At 58.8% G+C, this 25,069-nt stretch overlaps 3 protein-coding genes and 1 non-coding gene across 5 annotated transcripts; all 4 read right to left on the bottom strand.

The window, feature by feature from the left end:
* Nucleotides 1–484: 484 nt before the first annotated feature.
* On the bottom strand, nt 485–2,581 carry LOC100081283 (tropomyosin alpha-3 chain). The gene is made up of 3 exons (XM_001512054.4): nt 2,368–2,581; nt 1,554–1,791; nt 485–501 (listed from the first exon to the last, which is right to left on the bottom strand). The coding sequence occupies exons 1-3, from the start codon at nt 2,479–2,481 to the stop codon at nt 485–487; spliced, it is 369 nt and encodes a 122-aa protein (XP_001512104.3). The 5' UTR covers nt 2,482–2,581.
* Nucleotides 2,582–3,420: 839 nt separating this feature from the next.
* MIR190B (microRNA mir-190b) lies at nt 3,421–3,564 on the bottom strand. Its single transcript, NR_034740.1, has one exon. It is a non-coding gene; the product is annotated as a microRNA mir-190b (primary transcript).
* Nucleotides 3,565–8,074: 4,510 nt separating this feature from the next.
* CX5H1orf189 (chromosome X5 C1orf189 homolog) lies at nt 8,075–15,833 on the bottom strand. Its single transcript, XM_029055944.2, has 4 exons — nt 15,722–15,833; nt 14,325–14,365; nt 10,628–10,757; nt 8,075–8,626 (listed from the first exon to the last, which is right to left on the bottom strand). Exons 1-4 carry the CDS (start codon nt 15,773–15,775, stop codon nt 8,525–8,527), a joined length of 327 nt encoding a protein of 108 aa, XP_028911777.1. The 5' UTR covers nt 15,776–15,833; the 3' UTR covers nt 8,075–8,524.
* Nucleotides 15,834–19,107: 3,274 nt separating this feature from the next.
* On the bottom strand, nt 19,108–24,851 carry CX5H1orf43 (chromosome X5 C1orf43 homolog). Of its 2 annotated transcripts, XM_029054618.2 has the most exons (7): nt 24,620–24,847; nt 24,280–24,381; nt 22,366–22,495; nt 20,467–20,520; nt 20,196–20,365; nt 19,700–19,758; nt 19,108–19,593 (listed from the first exon to the last, which is right to left on the bottom strand). In XM_029054618.2, exons 1-7 carry the CDS (start codon nt 24,707–24,709, stop codon nt 19,380–19,382), a joined length of 819 nt encoding a protein of 272 aa, XP_028910451.1. In that variant the 5' UTR covers nt 24,710–24,847; the 3' UTR covers nt 19,108–19,379. The 2 variants fall into 2 exon arrangements, with proteins under 2 accessions (XP_028910451.1, XP_028910452.1); XM_029054619.2 differs by lacking the exon at nt 24,280–24,381 and having other exon boundaries at nt 24,620–24,851.
* Between the last annotated feature and the right edge of the window lie 218 nt (nt 24,852–25,069).

Raw genomic sequence — 25,069 nt, 5'->3', positions numbered from 1 at the left:
CAGTCACACAGCTGCCAAGTGGCGGAGCCGGGACTTGAACCCGTAACCTCTGACTCCCAAGCCTGTGCTCTCACCACTAAGTCACTTCCTCATCTGTAAAATGGGGATAATCTCCGCCCCCCCCTTAGACCGTGAATCACATCGGTGACAGGGAAGGGGACTCTCTAGACAGTGAACTCGTTGCGAATGTCCGGCTTAGTGCCGTGCTGTCCTTTCCCAAGCGCTCAGTACAGTGCTCTGTACCCAGTAAGCGCTCAATAAATAAGATTGAATGAATGCATGACGGGGAGCCATCTCTTTACCTTCCATCTACCGTACTGCTCAGCGCTACTTAGCGCCTGTAAAACGAGGACTGAGACTGTGAGCCCCACGCGGGACAGAGGCCGTGTCCAACGCGGTTTGCCCGTATCCACCCCAGCGCAGAGTGCCTGGCACGTAGTAAGCGCTTAACAAATTCCACCATTATTATTTTTATCAGGGAGCGTTACACGGAAAGAAGAGCTAGACACCAAATGGGTCGGGTTGGCTGAGAAGAGACGGCGTCCGTTTTCTAGCCGGGATGAACGGGGAGCCGGAGAGGGGGTCGCGTGTGGACCTCCGCTCGAGGCGGCGCTACGGAAACGGGACCTGAACTCGGCACCCCGGCTCTGGCCCGGCCCCCGCTGCCCTCCCGGGGAGGTGGGGGAGGGCCGGGACTGGGGATGACCAAATAGAGTCTCCTGGTGGCCCTCGCCCCCCTCCGCCCCCCTGAATCCTCGCCGCCCCCCACCCCCAACCAGAATGCCAAGCTCAGGGACAATGCGACCTTTTCCTTTGTGAAACCCAAGCCGTCCAGCCTCGGCGGGGGAGAGGCTCAAGTAATGCCCTATTAATACCCATCTGCGTGCCAGGCTCTGGACACAAAAGCCGAGGGGTCCCGGGGGTGGGAGGAGGGGACGGGGTGGCAAGCGCCCGGTCTTATGCCCAGAGGAAGGTGACCCCATCCATCCCTAGGGTTCTCGTTGGGCGGGAGAGGCGGGGAGGTCGTGAAAGATTGCGGGGGGGAGGCCTGGGGGCGGGGAGGGGGTCAGAGGGACCACTGGGATCACGGCGGGGAGTCACGCGGAGGAGGGGGAGAACAATAATAATAATATTTGTGGTATTGTTAAGCGCTTACTATGTGCCAGGCACTGTACTAAGCACGGGGGTGGACACAAGCCAAACAAGTTGGACACAGTCCCTGTCCCATGTGGGGCTCACAGCTTCAATCCACATCATCATCATCATCATAATCATAAGTACTTGTAAGCGCGTACTATGTGTAAGCACCCTTCTAAGCACTGAAGTAGATAACAATAATTATGGTATATGTTAAGTGCCTAATTTGGGCCAGACACCGTACCGAGTGCCGAAACAAGGCGATGGGGTTGGCCACAGTCCCCGTCCCACGTGGGGCTCGGAGTCTTAATCCCCGTTTTACAGATGGGGGAAGTGAGGCACAGAGAAGTGAAGTGACTTGCCCAGGGTCACGCAGCAGACAAGTGGTGTTATTATTCTCATTATTATAATTAGGCTTGGGCATTCCAGGTGTCCCGTAAAGGCGAGACGGGGAGGTGTGTGTGTATGTCTCTCTCTCCCCCAAGTTCTTCTCCGTTTCCACCTGTTTCCCCCGCGCCGGGCACTCACGTCAGCCGCCTTCTTCTCGGCCAGTTCCAGCTTCTCCTGGGCATCCTTCAGGGCTTCCGAGTACTTGTCCAGTTCATCCTCCGTCCCCTTCAGCTTCTTCTGCATGGCAGCCAGCTCATCCTCTAGCTGTGGACCACCCAGGTTGGGGGGACGGGGGTCACCGACGGTGCCCCCGCCCCCCCGGCCTCCGCGCCGGTCCCCCCTTCCCCACCCCGTCCCCCAGGACGAGATGGCCAGGTCCGACGGGGAGGAGACGCCGCCCGAGTTGGACGCAGTTTGGTGGCCGGGGATCAGAGAGGGCGTCCGCTCAACCCGAGGTCACGCGGCGACGGAAGTGCGGCTGGCACTTGGGCCTCCCGACACCCGGGGCGGGGGGGGAGGGTCCTTGCTTTGGACCCCAGACTCACAGAGACGCTTCCTCTGGGTGAGGAGATGGGGAGATTAGAGGTCGGAGGGGTTGGGCGGGGACCGGGGAGAAGCCGAGGATCAGAGAGGCCGCGGGGCCCGTCCCGGGAGGCACAGCAGCGGGTGAACGGCGAAACCGGGGCGTGGGTGGCCGGGGGGTGGGTGGCGGTGAGACCCCAGTCCAAACCTGGCTGCTTAACCTGGATCCACCCCAGCGCTTAGAGCAGTGCCAGGCACCCGGTGAGCGCTTAACAAGTACCATAATCACTTTGATGGTGATGGCGATGATCGGCTCACCTGCTTGCTCCTCTCCTCGGCCTGCTTCTGCTCCGCCTCGGCCTGCTCCGCCCGGTCTAGGGCGTTCTCCTTGTCCAGCTTCAACATCTGCATTTTCTTCTTGATGGCCTCCATGGCGGGAGAGACGGGGGACGGAGCCCAGAGATGCGACGGAGAGACGGGGGAGAGATACGGGCAGGGGGCCGCTGCCGACCGGTGCCCCTGCCCGTCCCGCTCCTGGGCTTTTATCCCCGTCGGGGATCACGCCCAACACCCCCTGCCTAGCCTATCCGGGACCCCCCAACCCCCCACCCCCGTGGGCAGGGGGAGGGGTTGCCAGGGGAGAGCAGCTGGGAGCTGATTATAGACAATGGAGAAGTGTTTGGGGGGGGGGTCTCCCATCTGCAGCCCCCCCACCCTCACCAGGCGGGTGGAGTGACGTCAGGAAGGCCGGGGGGGGGGCTGGTCTGAGTTTTGATACCTGCCCCACCCCCCAACCATGTGTCCCCTCGGACTCTTTAAATAGAATCCGGAGACCGTCTCCCCGACCCCCACCATGCCTGGCGGAAAGAGCCGGGGCCCGGGAGTCAGAGGACCCGGGTTCTAATCTCCCGCTCCGCCGCTCGCCTGCCTCGCCACCCGGTGACCCCTCTAGACCGTCAGCTCGTTGGGGGCAGGGAACGTGTCTGTTTATTGTTGCATCGACCTCTCCCAAGCGCTCGGTACAGTGCTCCGCACATGGTAAGGGCTCGGTAAATACGACTGAGCGAATGAATGAATGGACCAGGGAAGCGGTCTAGAGGAGTCTAGCACAGGCCTGGGAGTCAGAAAGGCCTGGGTCCTAATCCTCGGTCTGCCACTCGTCTGCTGGATGTCACTGGGCGAGTCGCTTTGCTTCTTTGAGCCTCGGTTCCCTCATCTGTAAAATGGGGTTGAAGACGGAGAACTCCGTGTGTCCAACCTGATTATCTTGTATCCATCCCGGCGCTTAGTACAGGGTCCGGCACAGAGTGAGGGCTTAACAAATACCCCACCCCATCCCACGGAGCCCCCGAGGAGCTTCGGGGGTAGCGGGGGGCTGAAGGTCGTTGAGGGAGAAGGAGGGCACGGGTAGTCGCCCAGCCGCTGTAGGAATATGTCTGATATTCAGGTGAGGTCTAGCGTAACAACCTAATATCAAACATATCACACAGAGGTGGGCAGCGGCTCCCCCGCCCCCGGGAGCCGGGAGGGCGGAGGCCGGGAGGCCTTTCAGACGTGGGGGTGGACCGCCCCCCCCCCCAGACCAACCGATCCAGCTCTGCCTGGGGTCTGGGGTCCCCTCCTGAAACGAGATGTTCCTCTCTTTCGATGCCCGGCCCCCTCAGATCCTGCCTCCTCTCTCCGCCCGGCCCCCTCTCTGCCCCTCCGGCTCCACTGCCCATGCCCTCCTCCTCCGTGCCCACGGCTTGTGCCCCCGCCCTGCCCCTCAGCCCCCTCCGCCCATAGCACCCCTACCCCAGCCCTCAGCTCCGCCGCCAAAGCCCCCGGCCCTCCACGCCCACATCCCCCTACTTAGCCCGATGAGGCCGGTCCAGCCCGGAGAAATGGCCGGGGCGGAGTGGGCGGCCTCGCCAGCCTCACCCGGCCCAGCCGCCGGTTGCCCCGGCCGCCGGGGGTGCCCTTCCTCCCTCTGGAGGTTTCCTGCCACCCCTTCCGAATCCAGCCCGGCCCCCTCCACCCACGCCGCTGACCCTCACCCGCCTCCCGGGCTTCCCTGCCCCGAACGGAGGGAGCGGGCGAGGGGGTCCCCACACGGGGCGGGGGGAAGTGGTATGGAGAGGGGGAGCTGGAGGACACGAGCAGCACCCCCGAACCCCGGCCACCCCCACCACCGAGTCCAACCCCACCCGGGGGGTCAGGAGCTGGGACCAGAGTGGTGGACTCTCCAGGCACCCCCCGCCCCCGACCCCAGCCTCCCTGGCCTGAGTCACCCTCCGATGCCCCGCAGCCTGTCATGTGAGCAGAATTGAAACCCGAGATAGGGAAGGAGAGGGAGGAGGGAGGGGTGCCCTCACCCCAGCCGGGGCCAGGGTGCCAGGGGCAGAGGGGCACCCGGGGAGGGGGGTGGGCCGGGAGGGAGCGGAGGGCACCCGGGGAGAGCGGGGCAGCGGGGGGAGAAAAGGGGGCAGAGGGCACCGAGGGAAAGAGGTAGGGGCAGGGGAGGAGAGGATGGAGGCTTCTGCCATCCGGGAGGGACCGGGATGGGCAGAGGCGGCGAGGGGCGCGCGAAGGGACCCGGGGCTCCGGACTCCTGGCCGGGAGGGGGTGTCCCGCCCCCGCCAACCCCCACCCCGGTCCGGATGACCTGAGACTCTTTACCTGGCAGCGGACGACAGCGCGGGAGAGGCCTGATTTCTCTCCCGGAGCTGCCGTGGCTAACATCCTTTATAGAGGCCCAACCTGGGGGCGGGGGAAGGGGCGCCCATCTGTCCTCGTTCCCCCTCTCCACCCCCGGCCCCGGTGCCCCTGGGCCCGATCGACACCTCCATCCCCGCCGCCCCTCCCCGCCCCCACCGGCCGGGGCCGATCTCTTCAACTGGGGCAGCGGCTGCCCCGGGGTTCACCGCGTGACGGACGGGCTTGGGATCGATCCGCAGTCCCCGGGCAGCCGTGCGCCGGGGGTGCCCGGTGCCCCCCGTCCCGGCTCACTGCCCACGCCTGGCTGCCGTTCTGTCCTCCGGGCAGCACGGGGGCGAGGGGGGCGTCTGCGGGCACCTCGATGCCAGCCTGGCCTGGCCCAGAGGAAAGCAGCAGGAAGGGGTGGACGGGGTCCTGGGGGCACCGCGGTGGGGTGGGGGGGGTGGAGGGAGAAGGACAGAGGCCGGGGGTACCGGGAGAAGCAGCGTCGCTCAGTGCATAGAGCCCAGGCCTGGGGGTCAGAAGGTCGTGGGTTCCGATCCCGGCTCCGCCGCTTGTCTGCTGTGTGACCTTGGCAAGTCACTTCTCTGGGCCTCGGTGACTTCATCTCTAAAATGGGGATTGAGACTGGGAGCCCTTCACGGGACAGGGACCGTGTCCAACCCGATGTGCTTCTACCCACCGCAGTGCTTAGAACAGTGCCTGGCCAACTGTAAGGACTGAACCAATACCATAATTCTTAATTACTCTCATTATTACCAGGCGCAATGGGGCTGAGGGTACCAGGAGCAGAGGGGCAGAGGCTGGGGGTACGGGGAGGTGAGGGGCTGGGCGTAATAATAATAATAACAATAGTGACATTTCTTCAGCACTTACTATGTGCCAGACACTCTTCTAAGCGCTGGGGTGGATACCAGCAAATGGGGTTGGACACAGTCCCTGTCCCGCCTGGGGCTCCGGGTCCCGATCCCCCTTGGACAGATGAGGGAACCGAGGCCCAGAGAAGTGATGTGACCTCCCCAAGGTCACACGGCAGACAAGCGGAAGAGCCGGGATTAGAACCCGCGTCCTTCTGACTCCCAGCGGGGTTGGGGGTGCCAGGAGGAGAGGGGCTGGAGATAGCGAGAGCGGGAGCAGTGTGGCCTAGTGGCTAGAGCCCAGGCCTGGGAGTCAGAGGACCTGGGTTCGCATCCGGGCTCCGCCGCTTGCCTGCCGGGTGACCTCGGGCAAGTCACTTCACTTCTCTGTGCCTCAGTTGCCTCATCTGTAAAATGGGGCCGGAGACGGCGAGCCCCACGTGGGACAGGGACTGTGTCCAACCCGATTTGCCGGTAGCCACCCCGGCGCTTAGCACGGTGCCTGGCACATAGTAAGCGCTTAACAAACACCGCAATTACTATCAATGGGAGGAGAGGGGGAGAGATGGGAGGCAGAAGCCTGGGGCACAGGGGCTGGGGTCTCTCTGGATGTTTGACCAGGAAGCTAATCTTGATCCAAACTGGTTTGGCGACCCCCTACCTGGGCAGCCCCCTGCCCCGGCGTGAACTTAGAGAAGCAGCGTGGCTCAGTGGAAAGAGCACAGGCTTGGGAGTCAGAGGTCATGGGTTCGAATCCCGGCTCCGCCGCTTGTCAGCTGGGTGACTTTGGGCAAGCCACTTGACTTCTCTGGGCCTCAGTCACCTCATCTGTAAAAGGGGACTAAGACTGTGAGCCGCACCGGGACAATCTGATCGCTTTGTATCCCCCCCAGCGCTTCGCACATAGGAAGCGCTTAACAAATACCAACGCTATTATTATTATTATATAATAGTAACTTATTATTATTATTCAGGTGGGGGGCCGGTGTAGGTAGGGTGTGCGTACGAATCGAGGGTGGCCAACGGGTTGGTTGCGGTGAGAGTGGCTGAGAATGCTTCAGCGGGGAGCCGGAGGGTGAGAGGGACCCCTCCCGCTCAGCTCCCGGCCCCCCCACCCCAAGCGGATGATGGAATGGAAACAGACAGTTCTCCGAGGGGGGCGATCGGGGAGCGGGGCTGGGGTCGATGGAGCCCCGGGGCAGGGAGATGTCAAGGTCAGGGAACGTGGAGGGGGCGGGGGGGGGGGGGGGGGGGGAAGTGGGCAAGGGGCAGCGGGAGGGGGAGGCCGGCGGACGGACAGAGAGATGGCCTAGAATAATCAATGGAGAGATGGGGTGGGGAGGTAGAGAGACGGATCGCCGGGCAGAGAGAATGATAATTATAATAATGATGGGATTCGTTAAGCGCTTACTATGCCTTAAGCGCTGTTCTAAGCGCCGGGGTGGGTACTAGTTAATCGGATTGGACGCAGTCCCCGTCCCGCATGGGGCTCCCAGTCTTAATCCACCTTCTGCAGATGAGGCTCAGAGAAGTGAAGCGACTTGCCCCGGGTCACACGGCAGAGGAGCGGAGGAGCCGGGATTAGAACCCAGGGCCTCCCTTAAGAAGCAGCATGGCGTAGCGGCTAGAGCATGGGCCTGGGGGTCAGGACGCCAGGGGTTCTCATCCCTGATCCGCCGCTGGGCTGCCGGGTGACCTTGGGTGAGTCGCTTCCCTTCTCCGGGCCTCAGTTTCCTCATCTGCAACGTGTGAGCCTCATGTGGGACAGGGACTGTGTCCAACCCGATTCGCCTGTATCCAGCCCAGCGCTTAATATAGAGTGCCTGGCACATAGTAAGCGCCTAACAAATACCATCATTATTATTATTCTGACTCTACGCACTAGGCCACGCTGGTTCTGAGACGACGGGGGGACAGACAGAGGGACGGATGTGGGAGGCGGGCAGCGATCCAGGCTTTGACGGGAAGGGGAGGAACTAAGGCAGGGCAGGGACAGGGCAGGGGCAGGGGCAGGGGCAGGGGCAGGGACAGGGCAGGGGCAGGGGTGAAAGGTCAGACCAGCCCACGCCACCCTCTCTCCAAGGACAACCAGAGGTCGCTGTCAGCTGGCCAGCCTTTAATCCCAAAGGGCGCCCGACTCCAGGTGGCGGGGGGCAGAGAATCACTGGGGGTGGCAGAGAATGGAGGGGGCAAAAAATCGGGGGGTGGCAGAGAAAGGGGGGCAGAGAACCCGGGGGCGTCGGACAGTGGGAGGGCAGAGAACCGGGGGGGAGGTCAGAGAATGGAGGTGGCAGAAAACCGGGGTGTGTCAGAGAATGGGGGGGGCAGAAAATTGGGGGCTGTCAGAGAAGGGGGGGGCAGAGAACCGGGGGGACCAGAGTATGGGGGGCAGAGAGCCAGGGGGTATCAGAGAATGGGGGGCAGAGACCCCGGGGGGTGTCAGAGAATGGGGGGCAGAGAGCCAGGGGGTGTTAGAGAATGGGGGGCCGGGAACCGGGGTGTGTCAGAAAGGGGGGAGCAGAGAACCGGGAGGTGACCTGGAGGGAGAGAGCCGGGGCGGTGTCAGAGAATGGGGGGACAGGGAAGCAGGGGGTGTCTGAACTGGGGGGGGCAGAGAGTCGGGGGTTATCAGAAAATAGGGGGCAGAGAGTCGGGGGGTATCAGAGAACGGGGGGGCAGGGAAGCAGGGGATGTCTGAACCGGGGGAGCAGAGAGCCGGGGGGTGTCAGAGAACGGGGGGCAGAGCAGGGGGTGTCAGAACTAGGGGCGCAGAGGGCCAAGGGGCATCAGAGAGCCCGGGGCGTCAAAGGACGGGGCGTGAGAGTTCCGCGGGCAGGAAGGCCGGAGTCAGGGGACCGGGTTGGGGGCGGTTTCCCGGGTCCGGAGGGGTCCTGGAGAACGGCCGGCGGCTCCGGGGGCCCTCACAGCCGCTCCACGTAGAAAGCCTTGCCCAGCAGGTTGAGCTCCCGCTGGTACTCCCGCCGCTCCGTCTCCAGCTGGTGGAGGAGGGCGGCCCGGCGGACCTGCGGCCGGGAGGAGGGGGCCCGAGCTCAGCCCAGCCCTCCCCAAACCGGACGGACTCCGCCCGCGCCCTTCGTGGGGAAGCAGCGTGGCTCGGTGGCAAGAGGCCGGGCTTGGGAGTCAGAAGGTCGTGGGTTCTAATCTCGACTCCCCCACTCGTCTGCTGGGTGACCTTGAGCAGGTCACTTCACTTCTCTGGGCCTCAGTGACCTCATCCGGAAAAATGGGGATTAAAAAATGTGAGCCCCACGGGGGACAATCTGATTACCCTGTAATAATAATAATAATAATGTTGCTAGCTGTTAAGCGCTTACTAGGTGCAGGGCACTGTTCTAAGCGCTGGGGGAGATACGGGGTCATCAGGTTGTCCCACGTGAGGCTCACAGTCAATCCCCATTTAAATAATAATAATGTTGGTATTTGTTAAGCGCTTACTATGTGCAGAGCGCTGTTACAAGGTAATGAGGTTGTCCCACGTGAGGCTCACAGTCTCAATCCCCGTTTTACAGATGAGGGAACTGAGGCATTGAGAAGTGAAGTGACCTGCCCACAGTCACACAGCTGACGAGTGGCGGAGCCGGAATTCGAACCCATGACCTCGGCCTCCCAAGCCCGGGCTCTTTCCACTGAGCTACGCTGCTTCTGTATCTCCCCCAGCGCTTAGAACCGTGCTCTGTACGTAGTAAGCGCTTAACAAATACCATCGTTATTTTTAGTAGTAGTATTAGAGAAGCAGCCCGGTGTGGTAATAATAATAATGATGATGTTGGTATTTGTTAAGCGCTTACTATATGCCGAGCACCGTTCTAAGCGCTGGGGTAGATACAGGGTCATCAGGTCGTCCCACGTTAGGCTCACAGTCTTAATCCCCATTTTACAGATGAGGGAACTGAGGCACCGAGAAGTGAAGTGACTTGCTCAAAGTCACACAGCTGACAAGTGGCCGAGCCTGGATTCGAACCCTTGACCTCTGACTCCAAAGCCCGTGCTCTTTCCACTGAGCCACGCTGGTGGAAAGAGCCTCCGCTTGAGAGTCAGAGGTCATGGGTTCGAATCCCGCTCTGCCGCCTGTCAGCTGGGTGACTGTGGGGGCAAGTCAGTGCCTCAGTGACCTCATCTGTCAAATGGGGATGAAGACTGTGAGCCTCACGTGTGGCCACCTGATGACCCTATGTCTCCCCCAGTGCTTAGAATAGTGCTCTGCACATAGTAAGCGCTTAGCAAATACCAACATTATTATTATTATTATTAAAATGGGGATTGACTGTGAGCCTCAAGTGGGACGACCTGATTCATTCATTCAGTAGTATTTATTGACTGCTTACTATGTGCAGAGCACTGTCCTAAGCTCTTGGAATGGACAAATGGGAAGCAGCGTGGCTCAGTGGAAAGAGCCCGGGCTTGGGAGTCAGAGGTCATGGGTTCGAATCCCTTCTCTGCCCCTTGTCAGCTGTGTGACTGTGGGCGAGTCACTTCACTTCTCTGTGCCTCAGTTCCCTCATCTGGAAAATGGGGTTTAACTGTGAACCTCACGGGGGACCACCTGATGACCCTGGATCTCCCCCAGCGCTTAGAACAGTGCTCTGCACATCGTCAGCGCTTGACAAATACCAACATTATTATTACAAATGGGTAACAGATAGAGACGGTCCCTGCCCTTTGACGGGCTTACAGTCTAATCGGAGGAGAAGGACAAAAACAATAGCAATAAATAGAATCAATATAGACCCTGTATCTCCCCCAGCGCTTAGAACAGTGCTGTGCACATAGTCAGCGCCTAACGCATACCAACGTTATTAGTAGTATTATCCCGGCGGGGTGCAGTTCGGAGGGCGGCCGGGAGGAGGCGCCGCGGGGCACAGAAGCGCCAGCCCGGACCACTCCCGCTCTGCGCATGCTCCGTCTGGGGGGCGCGAGGCCCGCCCCTCGCGCCGGCCCCGCCCTCTGACGTAAGCCACGCCCCCAAGCCACGCCCCCTTAACGCAGGCCCCGCCCCGTCTCACCTTCAGCAGCTGCTTGTTGGCGAGCGCCACCTCCTGGACGATGGCGTCCCGACGCGCTCGCAGGGTCTGCAGGTCTCCCCGCTCGCACAGCCTCGACTCCCGCAGGCTCTGCCGCCGCATCGTCTCCCAGCTGGCCGGGCAGGGGTTAACGGGGGCATGGACCCCCCCCCCCCCCCCCTTAATCATCACGGTGGTATTTGTTAAGCGCTGACTAGGTGCAGAGCACTGTGCTGAGCGCTGGGGGAGATACAAGGTCCCCAGCTTGTCCCCCGTGGGGCTCACGGTCTTCATCCCCATTTTACAGAGGAGGGAACTGAGGCCCAGAGAATAATAATAGTAATGGTGGCATTTGTTAAGCGCTTCCTATGTGCTGAGCACTGTTCTGAGCGCTGGGGGAGATACGGGGTGATCAGGTTGTCCCCCGTGAGGCTCACAGTCTCCATCCCCATTTTCCAGACGAGGTCACTGAGGCCCAGAGAAGTGAAGTGACTTGTCCACAGTCACACAGCTGACAAGTTTGCGAGCCCTCCTCTGTCCTCACCCCTGGACTCTACTGGACCCTCGGCCCTCCCGAGACCTCACCTCCTCCAGGAGGCCTTCCTAGGCTGAGCCCTTCCCACCGCACTTGGGCCTATTTGCATATATTCTTTATCACTCTTTATATATCATATCTGCACATAATAATAATAATAATTATGGTATTTGTTAAGCACTTAGTATGTGCTGAGCACTGTTCTAAGCGCCAGGGGAGATACAGGGTCATCAGGTCATCCCACGTGAAGCTCACAGTTTTAATCCCCGTTTTACAGATGAGGTGACCGAGGCCCAGAGAAGTAAAGTGACTCGCCCACGGTCACACAGCCGACAAGTGGTGGGGCCGGGATTAGAACCCACGACCTCCGACTCCCAAGCCCGGGCTCTTTCCACTGAGCCAAGCATATGTGCATATCATTCTTTATTCATTTTATTCCCCATGCGTATAGATCTAATAGATGGTTCTATTTGTCTTGGGCCTATTTGCATATATTCTATATCACTCTAGTCATTTTATTCCCAATGTGTATAGATCTAATAGATGTTTCTATTTGTCTTGGGCCCATCTACATATATTCTTTATCACTCTATTCATTTTATTCCCGATGTACATAGATCCCTGGTTCTATTTGTCTTGATGGTACTGACGCCGGGCTCCTTGTTTTATTTGGTTGACTGTCTCCCCCTTTTAATAATAATAATAATAATAATGTTGGTATTTGTCAAGCGCTTACGAGGTGCCGAGCACCGTTCTAAGCGCTGGGGGAGACACAGGGTCATCAGGTCGGCCCACGTGAGGCTCACGGTCTTCGTCCCCATTTTTTACAGATGAGGCAACTGAGGCACCGAGAAGCCAAGTGACTCGCCCCAAGTCACCCAGCTGACAGGTGGCGGAGCCGGGATCAGAACCCATGACCTCTGACTCCTAAACCCGGGCTCTTTCCACTGAGCCACGTTTTAGACCGTGAGCCCGTTGTCGGGCAGGGATTGTCTCTATCTGTTGCCCGATTGTACATTCCAAGCGCTTAGTACAGTGCTCTGCACATAGTAAAAGCTCAATAAATTCCCGACTCTGCCCCTTGTTAGCTGTGTGACTGTAGGCGAGTCACTTCACTTCTCTGTGCCTCAGTTCCCTCATCTGTAAAATGGGGGTGAAGACTGTGAGCCTCACGTGGGACAACCTCATTCCCCTGTATCTACCCCAGCGCTTAGAACAGTGCTCTGCACGTAGTAAACGCTTAACAAATACCAACATTATTATTATTAGTAAATACGATTGAATGAATAACAACTGTCTCCCTTTGTTGCTGTATTGTACTTTTCCAGGTGCTCAGTACAGTGGTCTGCACATAGTAAGCGCTCAATAAATACGATGGAATGAATGAATAAAAATAATAATGATAATTGTGGTAATTGGTAAGCACTTATTACGTGCCAGGCACTGTACTAAGCGCTGGGGTGGATCCGAGCAAATCAGTTTGGACACAGTCCCTGTCCCACGAGGGGCTCACAGTCTCAATCCTCATTTTAAAGATGAGATCACTGAGGCACAGAGAATAATAATAATAATGGGTGTTTGTTAAGCGCTTACTATGCGCCAGGCACCGTACTAAGCGCTGGGGTGGATCCGAGCAAATCGGGTTAGACCCAGTCCCTGTCCCACGTGCGGCTCACAGTCTCCAGCCCCATTTGACCGATGAGGGAACTGAGGCACAGAGAAGTCAAGTCACTTGGCCAAGATCACACAGGAGACAAGTGGCAGAGCCAGGATTAGAACCCATGACCTTCGGACTCCTAGGCCCGCGCGCTGACCACTCCACCGTACCGCTCCTCAGCATGTAAGCTGAGAAACGCCTTGCCGTAAATTCGGTGTGGGCAGAGAACGCGTCTACCGACGACTCTGTTGCGGTGAGAAGCGGCGTGGCTATTTCATTCCGTGGTATTTATTGAGCGCGTACTGTGTGCAAAGCACTCTACCGAGCGCTGAGCCGACAGAGCACGGGCCCGGGAGTCAGAAGGACCTGAGTTCTAATCCCACATTTCTGCTGCGTGAACTTGGGCTAGTCACTTCACTTCTCCGAACCTCAGTTCCCTCCTCTGTAAAATGGGGCTGAAGAGCGTGAGCCCCATGGGGGACGGGGACCGGGTCCAGCGCGAACCCCGGCTCTGCCACTTGGCAGCTGTGTGACTGTGGGCAAGTCACTTCACTTCTCTGGGCCTCAGTCACCTCATCTGGAAAATGGGGATGAAGACTGTGAGCCTCACGTGGGACAACCTGTATCTCCCCCAGCGCTTAGAACAGTGCTCGGCACATAGTAAGCGCTTAACAAATACCAACATTATCATTAAGTTGTATCTACCCCGGTGCTTAGAACTGCGCCTGGCACATAGTAGGCATTTACCAAGTACAATAATGATAATAATAGAGTACTCTCCTAAACTACTCTCCTAAACTCTTAGCACAGTGCTCTGTACCCAGTAAGCGCTCACTAATTTAATTTTAATTTAATCATATTCGTTAGGCACTTACTATATGCCAGGCTCTGTACTAAAGCAGCGTAGCTCAGTGGAAAGAGCCCGGGCTTGGGAGTCAGAGCTTGGGAATCCCGGCTCTGCCACTTGTCAGCTGTGTGACTTTGGGCAAGTCACTTTACTTCTCTGTGCCTCACTTACCTCATCTGTCAAATGGGGATGAAGACTGGGAGCCCCACGTGGGACAACCTCATGACCCCCTATCTCCCCCAGCGCTTAGAACGGTGCTCGGCACATAGTAAGCGCTTCACAAATACCAACATTATTACACCCAGGTCCTTGACCGATCCCCCCGCTCTCAACGTCTCCACCCCCACGAGGGTTCGTGGGAAATGGCCCCCTCCTCCTTTTCCTTTCATTCATTCCATAGTATTTATTGAGCGCTTTCTATGTGCAGAGCACTGTACTAAGCGCTTGGAATGGACAATTGGGCAACAGAGAGAGACGATCCCTGCCCATTGACGGGCTTCGTTTCCTCGCACCTCTCTCCCCATGGGGACCCTGGGCATCCCCCCCGGAGGAAGGGGTGCCCGGAGACCCGTCCGGGGTGAGGGGCTCTGAGGGGATGGGGCAGTTTCACCCCCCACCCCGGGGGAGACGGGGAAGGGTCTTCTCCCGGGGGGTCAGTTACCTCTCGCAGGACTTCCGGAACGCCATCTCCTGCTGGAACATCTGGGGGGGAAAGGTCTCCCCCGGTCAGCAGAGAGCTGGGCGGGGGGCACTTACCCTCACGGGGGGTGGGGGAAACGTTTTGGGGAGAGGGGGAAGAAGGGGAAGGGCTCAGGGAGGTGAGGCGGGGGGGATCGGAGAGGGCCAGTGTGGGAGAGAGGGACAGGATTTAATAATAATAATCACGATGGTCCTTGTTAAGCGCTTACTCTGTGCCAAGCCCTGGGGCAAGCTAATCAGGTTGGACCCAGTCCCTGTCCCCCAGGAGGCTCAGACTCATCCCCATTTTACAGATGAGGTGACATCGACTTGCCCAAGGTCACGGCCGATCAAGAAGCAGCAAGGCCTAGTGGCCAGAGCCCGGGTTTGGGAGTCAGAGGGCGTGGGTTCTAATCCCACTCCACCATTTGTCTGCCGTGGGACCTGGGGCAAGTCACTTCTTTGGGCCTCAGTTCCCTCGGTTGGAAAATGGGGGTGAAGACGGTGAGCCCCAGGTGGCACAGGGACCGGGTCCACCCTGATTACCGTGTATCTCCCCCAGCGATTAGAACAGTGCCTGGCACATAGTAAGCGCTTAACAAATACTATAACTATTAAGTGGCGGAGCCCCATGTGGGACTGGGACCGTGTTCACCCTGATTACCGCGTATCTACCCAAGCGATTAGAACAGTGCCTGGCACATAGTAAGCGCTTAACAAATACTATAATTATTATTCTTAAGTGGCGGAGCCCCATGTGGGACCGGGACTGTATCCGAGAAGCAGCGTGGCTCAGTGGAAAGAGCATGGGCTTGGGAGTCAGAGGTCATGAGTTCGAATCCCAGCTCTGCCACTTGTCAGCTGTGTGACTGTGGGCAAGTCACTTAACTTCTCTGGGCTTCAGTTACCCCATCTGTAAAATGGGGATTAAGACTGTGAGCCCCACGTGGGGCAACCTGATTCCCCCGTGTCTCCCCCGGGGCTTAGAACAGTGCTCTGCACATAGTAAGCGCTTAACAAATACCAACATTATTATTATTATCCCCCCTGATTACCGTGTATTTCCCCCAGTGCTTAGAACAGTGCCTGGCACAGAATAAGCGCTTAACAAATACTATAACTGTTAAGTGGCGGAGCCCCATGTGGGACAGGGACCGTGTCCACCCTGATTACCGTGTATCTCCCCCAGCGATTAGAACAGTGCCTGGCACATAGTAAGCGCTTAACAAATACTCTACTATTATTATTAGGTGGTGGAGCCCCGATTGGCTTCAGGGGAGGGGGGAAGAGGACAGGGACCACTTGGGGGGAGGAGGAAGAGGAGGATGGATGGGGGTCTCGGGGGCAGGTTGGAGGAGTCGTTCGGCCGCCCCCCCGCACCTTCTCCAGTTTGATCATCTCTTCCAGGCTGTGGTACTTGGGTTTGAACGCCATGGTCCCAGGCCCGGGGGTCCCCCCGCTCCCTGCTCGTCCCCTTTGGCGTCCCCGTCACCATGGCGACGGCCCGACCCTCCCGCCCTCATTGGGCGACGTCGTTGCCATGGAAACCACCCCCCCCCCCCGCGGGAAGTCCCCGGATGGAAACCTCTTCCTCCCCCCTCCCCATCTCGGAGTTGGGGACGGCCTAGTACGTAGCCAATCAATCGTATTTACTGAGCGCTTACTCTGTGCAGAGCACTGGACTGAGCAGGTGGGAGCGGACGACGGAACACTAGGACAGATTGCCTGCCCGCAATAATAATAATCGTATTTGCTAAGCGCTTACTATGGGCCAAACGCTGATCTAAGCGCTTAGTAACAAGTTTACAGTCTAGAGGGGGAGACTTATTTATTTATAGCCAAGTCCGAGCCTATAATTTATTTACCTCTCTACCTATTTTTTAATCGACATTCGTTTATATTAGTGTCTCCCCCTCTAGATTCTAAACTTAGTGCCGTCAGGGAATCTGTTATGGTTTCTACATTGTCTTCTCCGAAGCGCTCAGTACAGTGCTCTGCACCGGGTAAGCGCTCGATAAATATGATTGAATGAATGAATGCCCTAGTGAGAGCTCACCTCCTCCAGGAGGCCTTCCCAGACTGAGCCCCCCTTTCCTTCTGCTCCCCCTCCCCCCCACCCTCTGCTCTCCCCCTTCCCCTCCCCACAGCACTGTGCCTATTTGTCGATATTATTTATTACCCTATTTATTTTGTTAATGAGGTGAATATCTCTATGATTCTATTTATCTTGATGATGTCTGCGCTAGACCGATGATGTCTGTTTTGCTCTGCTGTCCGTCTCCCCCCGTTGGACCGTGAGCCCGTTATTGGGCAGGGACGGTCTCTATCTGCTGCCCAATCGACCATTCCAAGCGCTTAGTACAGTGCTCTGCACCTAGTAAGCGCTCAATAAATACTGTTGAATGAATGAATAGTAAGTGCTGAATAAATACCGCTGAATGAGACAGACACTAATATCAATAAATAAAAGAGGAAGATGGACATGAGTGCTGTGGGGCTGGGAGAGGGGATGAATGAAGGAAGTCAGGGGAGACACAGAATAAATGAACTGTGGTATTTTTTAAGTGCTTACTATGTGCCGAGCACTGTTCTAAGTGCTGGGGGATACAAGGTGATCAGGTTGCCCCACGTGGGGCTCACGGTTTTAATCCCCATTTTCCAGATGAGGTAACTGAGGCACAGAGAAGTGAAGTGACTTGCCCAAAGTCACACAGCTTGAGAACCTAATGGTGGGGGTCCCCAGCCCCCCAATACCCCCCAGTCCATCCTCTGGCCCGGCCCACCCTCTTGCCTGTCCACTGGACCCGCCCCCAGCCACTTTTTTTTCCTTCTGGTATTTGTTCAACGCTTACTAGTAAGAGGTCGTGGGTTCTAATTCCGGCTCCGCCGCTTGCCAGCTGTGTGACTTTGGGCAAGCCACTTCACTTCTCTGGGACTCAGTTCCCTCATCTGGAAAATGGGGATTAAAACCGTGAGCCCCACGTGGGGCAACCTGGTCACCCTGTATCCCCCAGCGCTTAGAACAGTGCTTTGCACACAGTAAGCGCTTAACAAATACCACCATTTATTTAACAGTAACAGTGCTTTGCACATAGTAAGCGCTTAACAAATACCATTTATTTATGTGCTCAACTGTGTGCTTGGTGACTGGGAAGACTAAGCCTTCCCAGACTAAGCCCCCTTTTCCTCAGCTCCCCTTTCCTTCCGCGTCACCTCGACTCGCTCCCTTCGTTCTTCCCCCACTCGACATTTATGTATATACGTATAGATCTATAATTTTATTTCTTTACATTGATCCGCTGCCTGTTTCCCCTCCTCTGGACTGTGAGCCCGGTGTGGGCGGGGATGGTCTCTCTTTATTGCTCTATCGGCCTTCCCACGCGCTTTCCACAGTGCTGTGCACTCAGTAAGCACTCAATAAGTACGACTGAATGAATGACGATGTGGCAGGCACTGTACTAAGCACTGGTGGAGATACAAGATAATCAGGTTGGACACAGTCCCCGACCTGGAACGCCGTCCCTCCTCATATCCGAGGATCGATGACTCTTCCCCTCTTCGAAGCCTGATTGAAGGCACCCTCCTTTCCTCTTCTCCTCTCTCATTCACCCTGACGTCCTCCCTTTAGTCATAATAACGTTGGTATTTGTTAAGCGCTTACTAGGTGCAGAGCACCGTCCTAAGCGCTGGGGTAGATACAGGGTAATGGGGTCGTCCCACATGAAGCTCAGTCTTCATCCCCATTTTACGGATGAGGTCACTGAGGCACAGAGAAGTGAAGCGACTTACCCAGTCACACAGCTGCCAAGCTCATCCTCCCCCCGCCTCAGCTCCACGGTCCTCGTGCACATAGCTGTAATTTTTAGTTATTTATTTAGTCACCTTGTGTCTCTCTTTCTAGACCGCGAGCTGCTGGTGGGTAGGGAATGGGTCTGTTTTTTGTCACATGGCGCTCTGCCAGGTGCGCCGTACAGTGCTTTGCACACAGTCGGCGCTCCATAAACGTGATTGAATGAAATGCAGGACTGTCCTACACGGGGCTCCAAGTCTTCATCCCCGTTTTAGAGAGGAGGTAACTGCGACAAAGAGAAATGAAGTTCAGACCTCCTTCAAGAGGCCTTGTCGGACTAATCCCCTCCCTTTCCTCCTCTCCCGCTCCCTTCTGCGTCCCCGACTCGCTCCCTTTCTTCATCCTCCCCGTTATCGCTCGCTGATTTCCACTCTTGTCCGTCTCCCAGCTCTACACCGAAACCTCACTGTGGGAAGGGAATGTCTGTTTATTGTCATATTGTACTTCCCCAAGTGCTTAGTACAAGTGCTCTGAAAACAGTCAGCGCTCAATCGATGTGATACAATGGATGAAAGTGACTTGCCCAAGGTCACACGGGAGGAAAGCGGCAGAGCCAGGACTGGCCTTCCTGGTCGATCTGATTCCCTGGGAACTTTGAGAACTCATTAATGACGACTTCGAGTCGTCTTTCCACATCTGAGGGGGTGGTATTTGCGTCTCCTCTCACCCCACCGTGTCCCCCACACCTCTCCCGTCAGCCTGGACGAGGACATCCCCCCTCACCCCGTCCACCCCTACCTGTGAAGACCGGGCCCCATAATAACATTTGTTGAGCGCTACGTGCCAAGCGCCGTTCTAAGCACCGGGGTAGACGCAAGTCAGTCGGGCTGGACGCAGTCCCTGCCCCACCCCGGGCTGACGCTCTTCGCCCCCATTTTACAGCTGAGCGAACCGAGGCGGAGAGAAGCGAGGCGGCTTCGTTTCGTGAGACCTTTCTTTTATTAAATAACCCCTTCACAGAATCAGGCTGCGGCGTCCGTCCGTCCGGGGAGACCGGGGAGTCCTTTCCCTTCGGGCCCTTGGGGATTGAATGAACCCCCTTCCCCGATTCGGGCGTGTGGGGAGGCAGCCAAAAACTAACCGTCGTCATGAGGGAGGCGGGCGGGTAGGGGCATCGGGGCGGGGGCGAGGCGGGAAGGGGGGAGGGTGTGGGTGGGTGCTTTGGGGAGGGGGGCGTCCGGGGTGACGTCACAGGGTGCTTTCCAGTGTATTGTAGCTGTCCTTGAAGCTCTTCAACTCCAGGAAGTGCTTGGCCCTCTTGCTCCTGTGGGCGGGCGGGAGGTACGTCACCTGGATGGTGGAGGGCGACGGGGACGAGGGCAGGGGAGCCTCGGGCGACTGAGTCAGGTCCTTGGCCGCCGTCTGGTGCTGCCGCTGGGAGCCGGACCCCCGGGCCTTGACGCTGGGGGGAGCGGGGGAGAGGGGCCGCTCACAACCCACCCCCGCCGCTGACTCCCGCCCCGCACCTCCGCCCCCCGCCCCGGTGCCCGCCCCCCGGCCCGGCTCACGTGGCCGCCAGCTCCCGCAGGGCTTCCCGGTAGCTCAGGTACTCGCTGCGGCCGAAAGCCTGAGGGAGCGACGGGGAGTCGGGTCGGTCGGTCATATTTATTGAGCGCTGGCTGTGTGCGGGGCACTGTACTAAGCGCTGGGGGGGGGGGGGAACGGACAATATAAAACTATAAAGGACACGTTACTGGCCCACAGTGAGTTTACAGTCTGGGGGGGGGACAGACATAACATAATAAATAAGTGGAGCTGGGAGAGGGGATGAAGAGAGCAAGTCATGGCGATGCCGAAGGGAGGGGGAGAAGAGGAAAGGAGGGCGCAGCCTGGGAAGGCATCTTGGAGGAGGTGGGCCGTCGATAAGGCTTGGAAGGTGGGGAGAGTCAGCGCCGGTCAGATACAAAGTAACTGTCTGTCGGATACGACGGGGGTGAGTGAGGCCCCGAGGGGTGGCTGGTTGCCTCCCTCCCTCCCTCCCTCCCTCCGGCCCGGCTCTCTCACCCCCGTGCCGTAGCGCGCCGTCTCGTAGCCGTCCAGCAGGGTGTCGACCAGGGCCTTGCGGACCCCCTTAAAGGGGGTGGCGGAGGTGCGTAGTTCCAGCAAGTAGGAGCGGAAGCTGGTGCCCACCAGGGAACGCGGGTGCCGGCTCTCCGCGTGGTGGAACGGGATCTCTGCCGGGGGCGGAGGGGACGGTGCCGCTGACCCCGGGCCCCCAGCCGGACCCGGATCCCGCCCCGGCACCCGCCCTCTCCCCCTCGCGCCCGCCCCTCACCTGAGGTCCGGATGGCATCCAGGGCTTTCATCCGGTACAGGTAGTTGAAACAATCTGCCGACACGAGGCCGCTGTTAGCGGTCGGCCCCGGGACCTCGGGCTCTTCTCCCATCGGTCACCCCCCGGCCCCCCGCCCTGACGCTCCCTCCCCTCCCGGCGAACCCGCCGAGCCACTGCTCTCCCCATCTTCAAAGCCTCCTGAAAACCCACCGTCTCCGGGAACCCTTCCCTGCTTAACCCCCCCGCCCCCAACATCCCCAGCACACCCTCCCACCTCGGCGCTTCTGCGTCGACTCCACCCCCGAGCATTTCCGGGCACCCGCAGCTGCTCTGCCCAGGCTGAGTTACACAACACCTGTTTCCTCACGCGGTCGGTCAGTCGAACGTATCTGTCGAGCGCTTACCGTGTGCAGAGCACTCTACTGGGAGCTCCATGTGGGCAGGGAATGTGTCTTTTTATCGTTTTATTGTACACTCCCAAGCGTGTAGTACAGTGCTCTTTACTAAGCCTCCTGGCTGACCTCCCAACCTCCTGTCTCTCCCCACGCCAGTCCTTACGTCACTCTGCTGCCCGGATCATCCTTCTGTAAGTGTTCGGGACACGTCATCTCCCTCCTCAAAAATCTCCCCTGGTTGTCTATCCACCTCCGTATCCCACAAAAACTCCTCGCCACTGGCTTTAAAGCCGTTCACCCCCTCGCTCCCTCCTACCTCACCTCGCTTTTCTCCTTCTCCAGCCCAGCGCGCACATTCCGCTCCTTTCGGGCCGCTGACCTCCCCGCCGGGCCTCCAACTCCTGTCGCCGCCGACCCCCGGCCCACGTCCCGCCTCTGACCCGGAACGTCCTCCCTCCTCAAATCCGCCAGACAATTGACTCTCCCCGGCTTCAAAGCCTTATTGAAGGCTCACCTCTTCCAAGAGGCCTTCCCGGACTAAATCCCACTTTTCCTCATCTCCCACTCCCTTCTGGGTCACCCTTTCTCCCTGTGCTCTCCTCACCCCCAGCTCCACTCCATGGCACTTACGTACAAATCTGTAATTTTATTTGTATTGACGTCTGTCTCCCCCCCCCCCCAGATCGTGAGCTCTTTGTGGGCAGGGAATGTCACTGTTTCTTGTCGTTTTGTGCTTTCCCAAACGCTTAGGACAGTGCTCTACACACGGTAAGTGCTTAATAAATACTATGGAATGAATAAATGAGCTCGAACGAATGACAATACAGTACGCATGGCATGGTAGATAAGAGCACGGGCCTGGGAGTCAGAGGGTCGTGGATTCTAAACCCGGCTCTGCCATTTGTCTGTTGTGTGCCCCTGGGTGGATCACTTCACTTCTCTGGGCCTCGGTGACCTCATCTGTCAAATGGGGATGGAGACTGCGAGCCCCCCGTGGGACAGGGATTGGGTCCGACCCCCTTTGCTTGTAGACACCCCCAGCGCTTAGTACGGTGCCTGGCACACAGTCAGCGCTTAACAAATACCACAATTATCATTACGACAAAAACAGAACCAACACATCCCCTGCCCTCAACGAGCTTAGAAGACTACTCACTCCGTGGACACTCCCAAGTCCTTAATACAGCGGCCTACACGTAGCGGGCACTCGAATGCTGCCGATCGAGTCTCCTTCGTCTGCCCGTTCATTCAAGAGTATTTATCGAGCGCTTACTATGTGCAGAGCACTGTACTAAGCGCTTGGATTGTACCATCCAAGATCCCTGCCCATCTCTGGTTCCCACGGAGAGTGTTGTGTGGGAGCTGTCACTCACAGATTAGCGTGTCCCCCCACGGGCAGGGAACCTATCTCATCCAGACTCTCTCCTTGTCATGCCCCCCCACTCCCTGGCACGGGCCTCTGCCCAGCGTGGAGCTGTGCTGGGCACTGCCGGGACCCCCATACCTGGCACGGTACATTGGTTTCCTTGTGCCTCCAGCTGCAGCAGCCTGGCATCGTCCTCGGCGAGGAGTCTCGGCTCGTATTTGACGTCTTGGACCTTGGACAGGCGAATATCTATCTCCTCCTTCAGGTCCTGCTCCCGGGGCGGGGAGGGAGGGAGAGAGGAGGCAAGATTACCCTCCAACGGGTCACCTGGCCGGCTGCCCAGCCCGGCACTGCCCAGAGAAACTGCACAGTCTATCGGCAAGAGCCCGGGCTTGGGAGTCAGAGGACGTGGGTTCTAATCCCGGTCCCGCCACTCAACTGCTGCGTGACCTTCGGCAAATCACTTCACTTCTCTTTGCCTCACTTCCCTCATCTGTCAAATGGGGATGAAGACAGTGAGCCCCACGGGGGACAACCCAATTCCCTTGTATTTTCCCCCAGCGCTTAGAAGAGTGCCTGGCACCTAATCAGCGCTTAATGCCGTAATCATCAACGAATACCGTCATTATTATCGTAGCTGGACAGGGGTCGGTGAGCAGCTGGGGATAGGACAGGGCAAGACACCACCCGTCCCTCCACCCCACCAGTCAGTTGCAGCTGGAAGGCTTAGGGTGAGAAGCAGTGGCAAGAGCGCGGGCTTGGGAGTCAGAGGTCGTGGGTTCTAATCCCGGCTCCGCCGCTTATCAGCCGTGTGACTTTGGGCGAGTCACTTCACTAGGCCTCGGTTCCCTCATCTGTCAAATGGGGATGAAGACTGCGACCCCCACGTGGGACAACCCAATTCCCTTGTATTTTCCCCCAGCGCTTAGAAGAGTGCTTGGCACATAGGAAGCGTTTAACCAATCCCATCATTATTATTACAGGACGGCTTTACCCTTTCGTTGGACACTATCGTGGGGGGGGGGGGGGGTGGAGAGGACCGCACGGGTGAGGGGTGGGGCGTCTGCCGGGAGACAGGGGCGCCCCCTTAATAATAATATTGGTGGTATTTGTTAAGCGCTTACTATGTGCCAAGCACCGTTCTAAGTGCCGGGGGAGATATCGGGTTATCAGGTGGTCCCACGTAGGGCTCCCAATCTGCATCCCCATTTTCCAGATGAGGGGACTGAGGCACGAAGGGAAGTGACTCGCCCAAAGTCACCCAAAAGACAGGCGACGGAGCCGGGATTCGAACCCACGACCTCTGCCTCCCAAGGCCGGGCTCTTGCCACCGAGCCACGCTGCCTGTGAATAACGTCCCGATGCCCCTTCCCAGGGTGGGATGGGCCTCCCCTTAGCGTCTACTTTTTTGGGGGGGGAGGGGGAGATGGAGAAGCAGCATGGCTCAGTGGAAAGAGCCTGGGCTGAGTCAGAGGTCATGGATTCGAATCCCACCTCCGCCACTTGTCAGCTGCGTGACTTTGGGTGAGTCACTTCACTTCTCTGGGCCTCAGTCCCCTCATCTGTCAAATGGGGATGAGGATTGTCAGCCCCACGGGGGACCACCTGATGACCTTGCCTCCCTGTGCCTCAGTCCCCTCATCTGTCAAATGGGGATGAAGACTGTCAGCCCCACGGGGGACCACCTGATGACCTTGCCTCCCTGTGCCTCAGTCTCCTCATCTGTCAAATGGGGATGAAGACTGTCAGCCCCACGGGGGACCACCTGATGACCTTGCCTCCCTGTGCCTCAGTCTCCTCATCTGTCAAATGGGGATGAAAACTGGGAGCCCCACGGGGGACCACCTGATGACCTTGCCTCCCTGTGCCTCAGTCTCCTCATCTGTCAAATGGGGATGAAGACTGGGAGCCCCACGGGGGACCACCTCATCACCTTGCCTCCCCGTGCCTCAGTCCCCTCATCGCAGACTGTCAGTTGCATCCCCTCCCGCGCTGACCACAGTGCTCGGCACAGAGTAAGCGCTTAACAAGGCCCGTGGCCCCGGGCCCCACCTTGGGCGCGTTGTGTCCCACCGGGACGTGGGGACCCCGTCGGGACTTCATGGCGAAGCGCATAATTTGCCTCTTCACGAAGATGAAGAGCAGCACGAAGACCTGCGGAGGAGGAGGAGGAGGAGGAGGAGGAGCGTGAGGAGGGCGGCCATGAGGACGGCGGCCATGACAGGACTCGACGCCCTCGGGCCTAGCCGGGCCCAGACCCGTGGCGGGTGAGGGGAGCCCCCCGAGCCCCCGCGCCCCGCTCGGTCCGGTGGGTCCCGTGGGTCCGGTGGGTCCGGTGGGTCCCGCGGGTCCGGTGCCCCCGGGCGGGGCGGGTGTCGGGGCTCCGGCTCACCAGGCTGCCGTAGGCCATCACCAGCACCACGTTCACCCCCGACAGCCAGTTGCCGCCGCTCCCGCCGCCGCCGCCGCCGCCGGCCGCCATCCCCCCCGGCCCCCTCCCCCGGTTATCCCGGGGGCGTTGGCGGCGCGGCCCGGCCTCCCCGGCACCGCCCGGCCATTTCCTCAGCGGGGAAGCCCGGGCCGGGCCCGGCCCCAAAACATGGCGGCGGCCTGAGGGAAGGGGGGGAGGGGGGGGAGAGGAGGAGGAGGAGGAGGAGCCAGGAGGGACACGTGACCCGGGCGGCGTGGCGGGGGGAGGGGGGAGGCGCGCGCCGCCGCGCACGCGCACACGCGCCCCCTCCCGCCCCTCGGCGCGGGCGCCGCCGGTCACGTGACGCCGAGGCGGGGTGGAACGAGGCGAGGCGGGCGCGGCGCGCGGCCGCCGGGTCACGTGCCGGGGGCC

The sequence above is a fragment of the Ornithorhynchus anatinus genome, chromosome X5, assembly GCF_004115215.2.
Source record: "Ornithorhynchus anatinus isolate Pmale09 chromosome X5, mOrnAna1.pri.v4, whole genome shotgun sequence".
Taxonomy (NCBI): domain Eukaryota; kingdom Metazoa; phylum Chordata; class Mammalia; order Monotremata; family Ornithorhynchidae; genus Ornithorhynchus; species Ornithorhynchus anatinus.
This window is presented reverse-complemented; position numbering and strand designations above follow the sequence as displayed.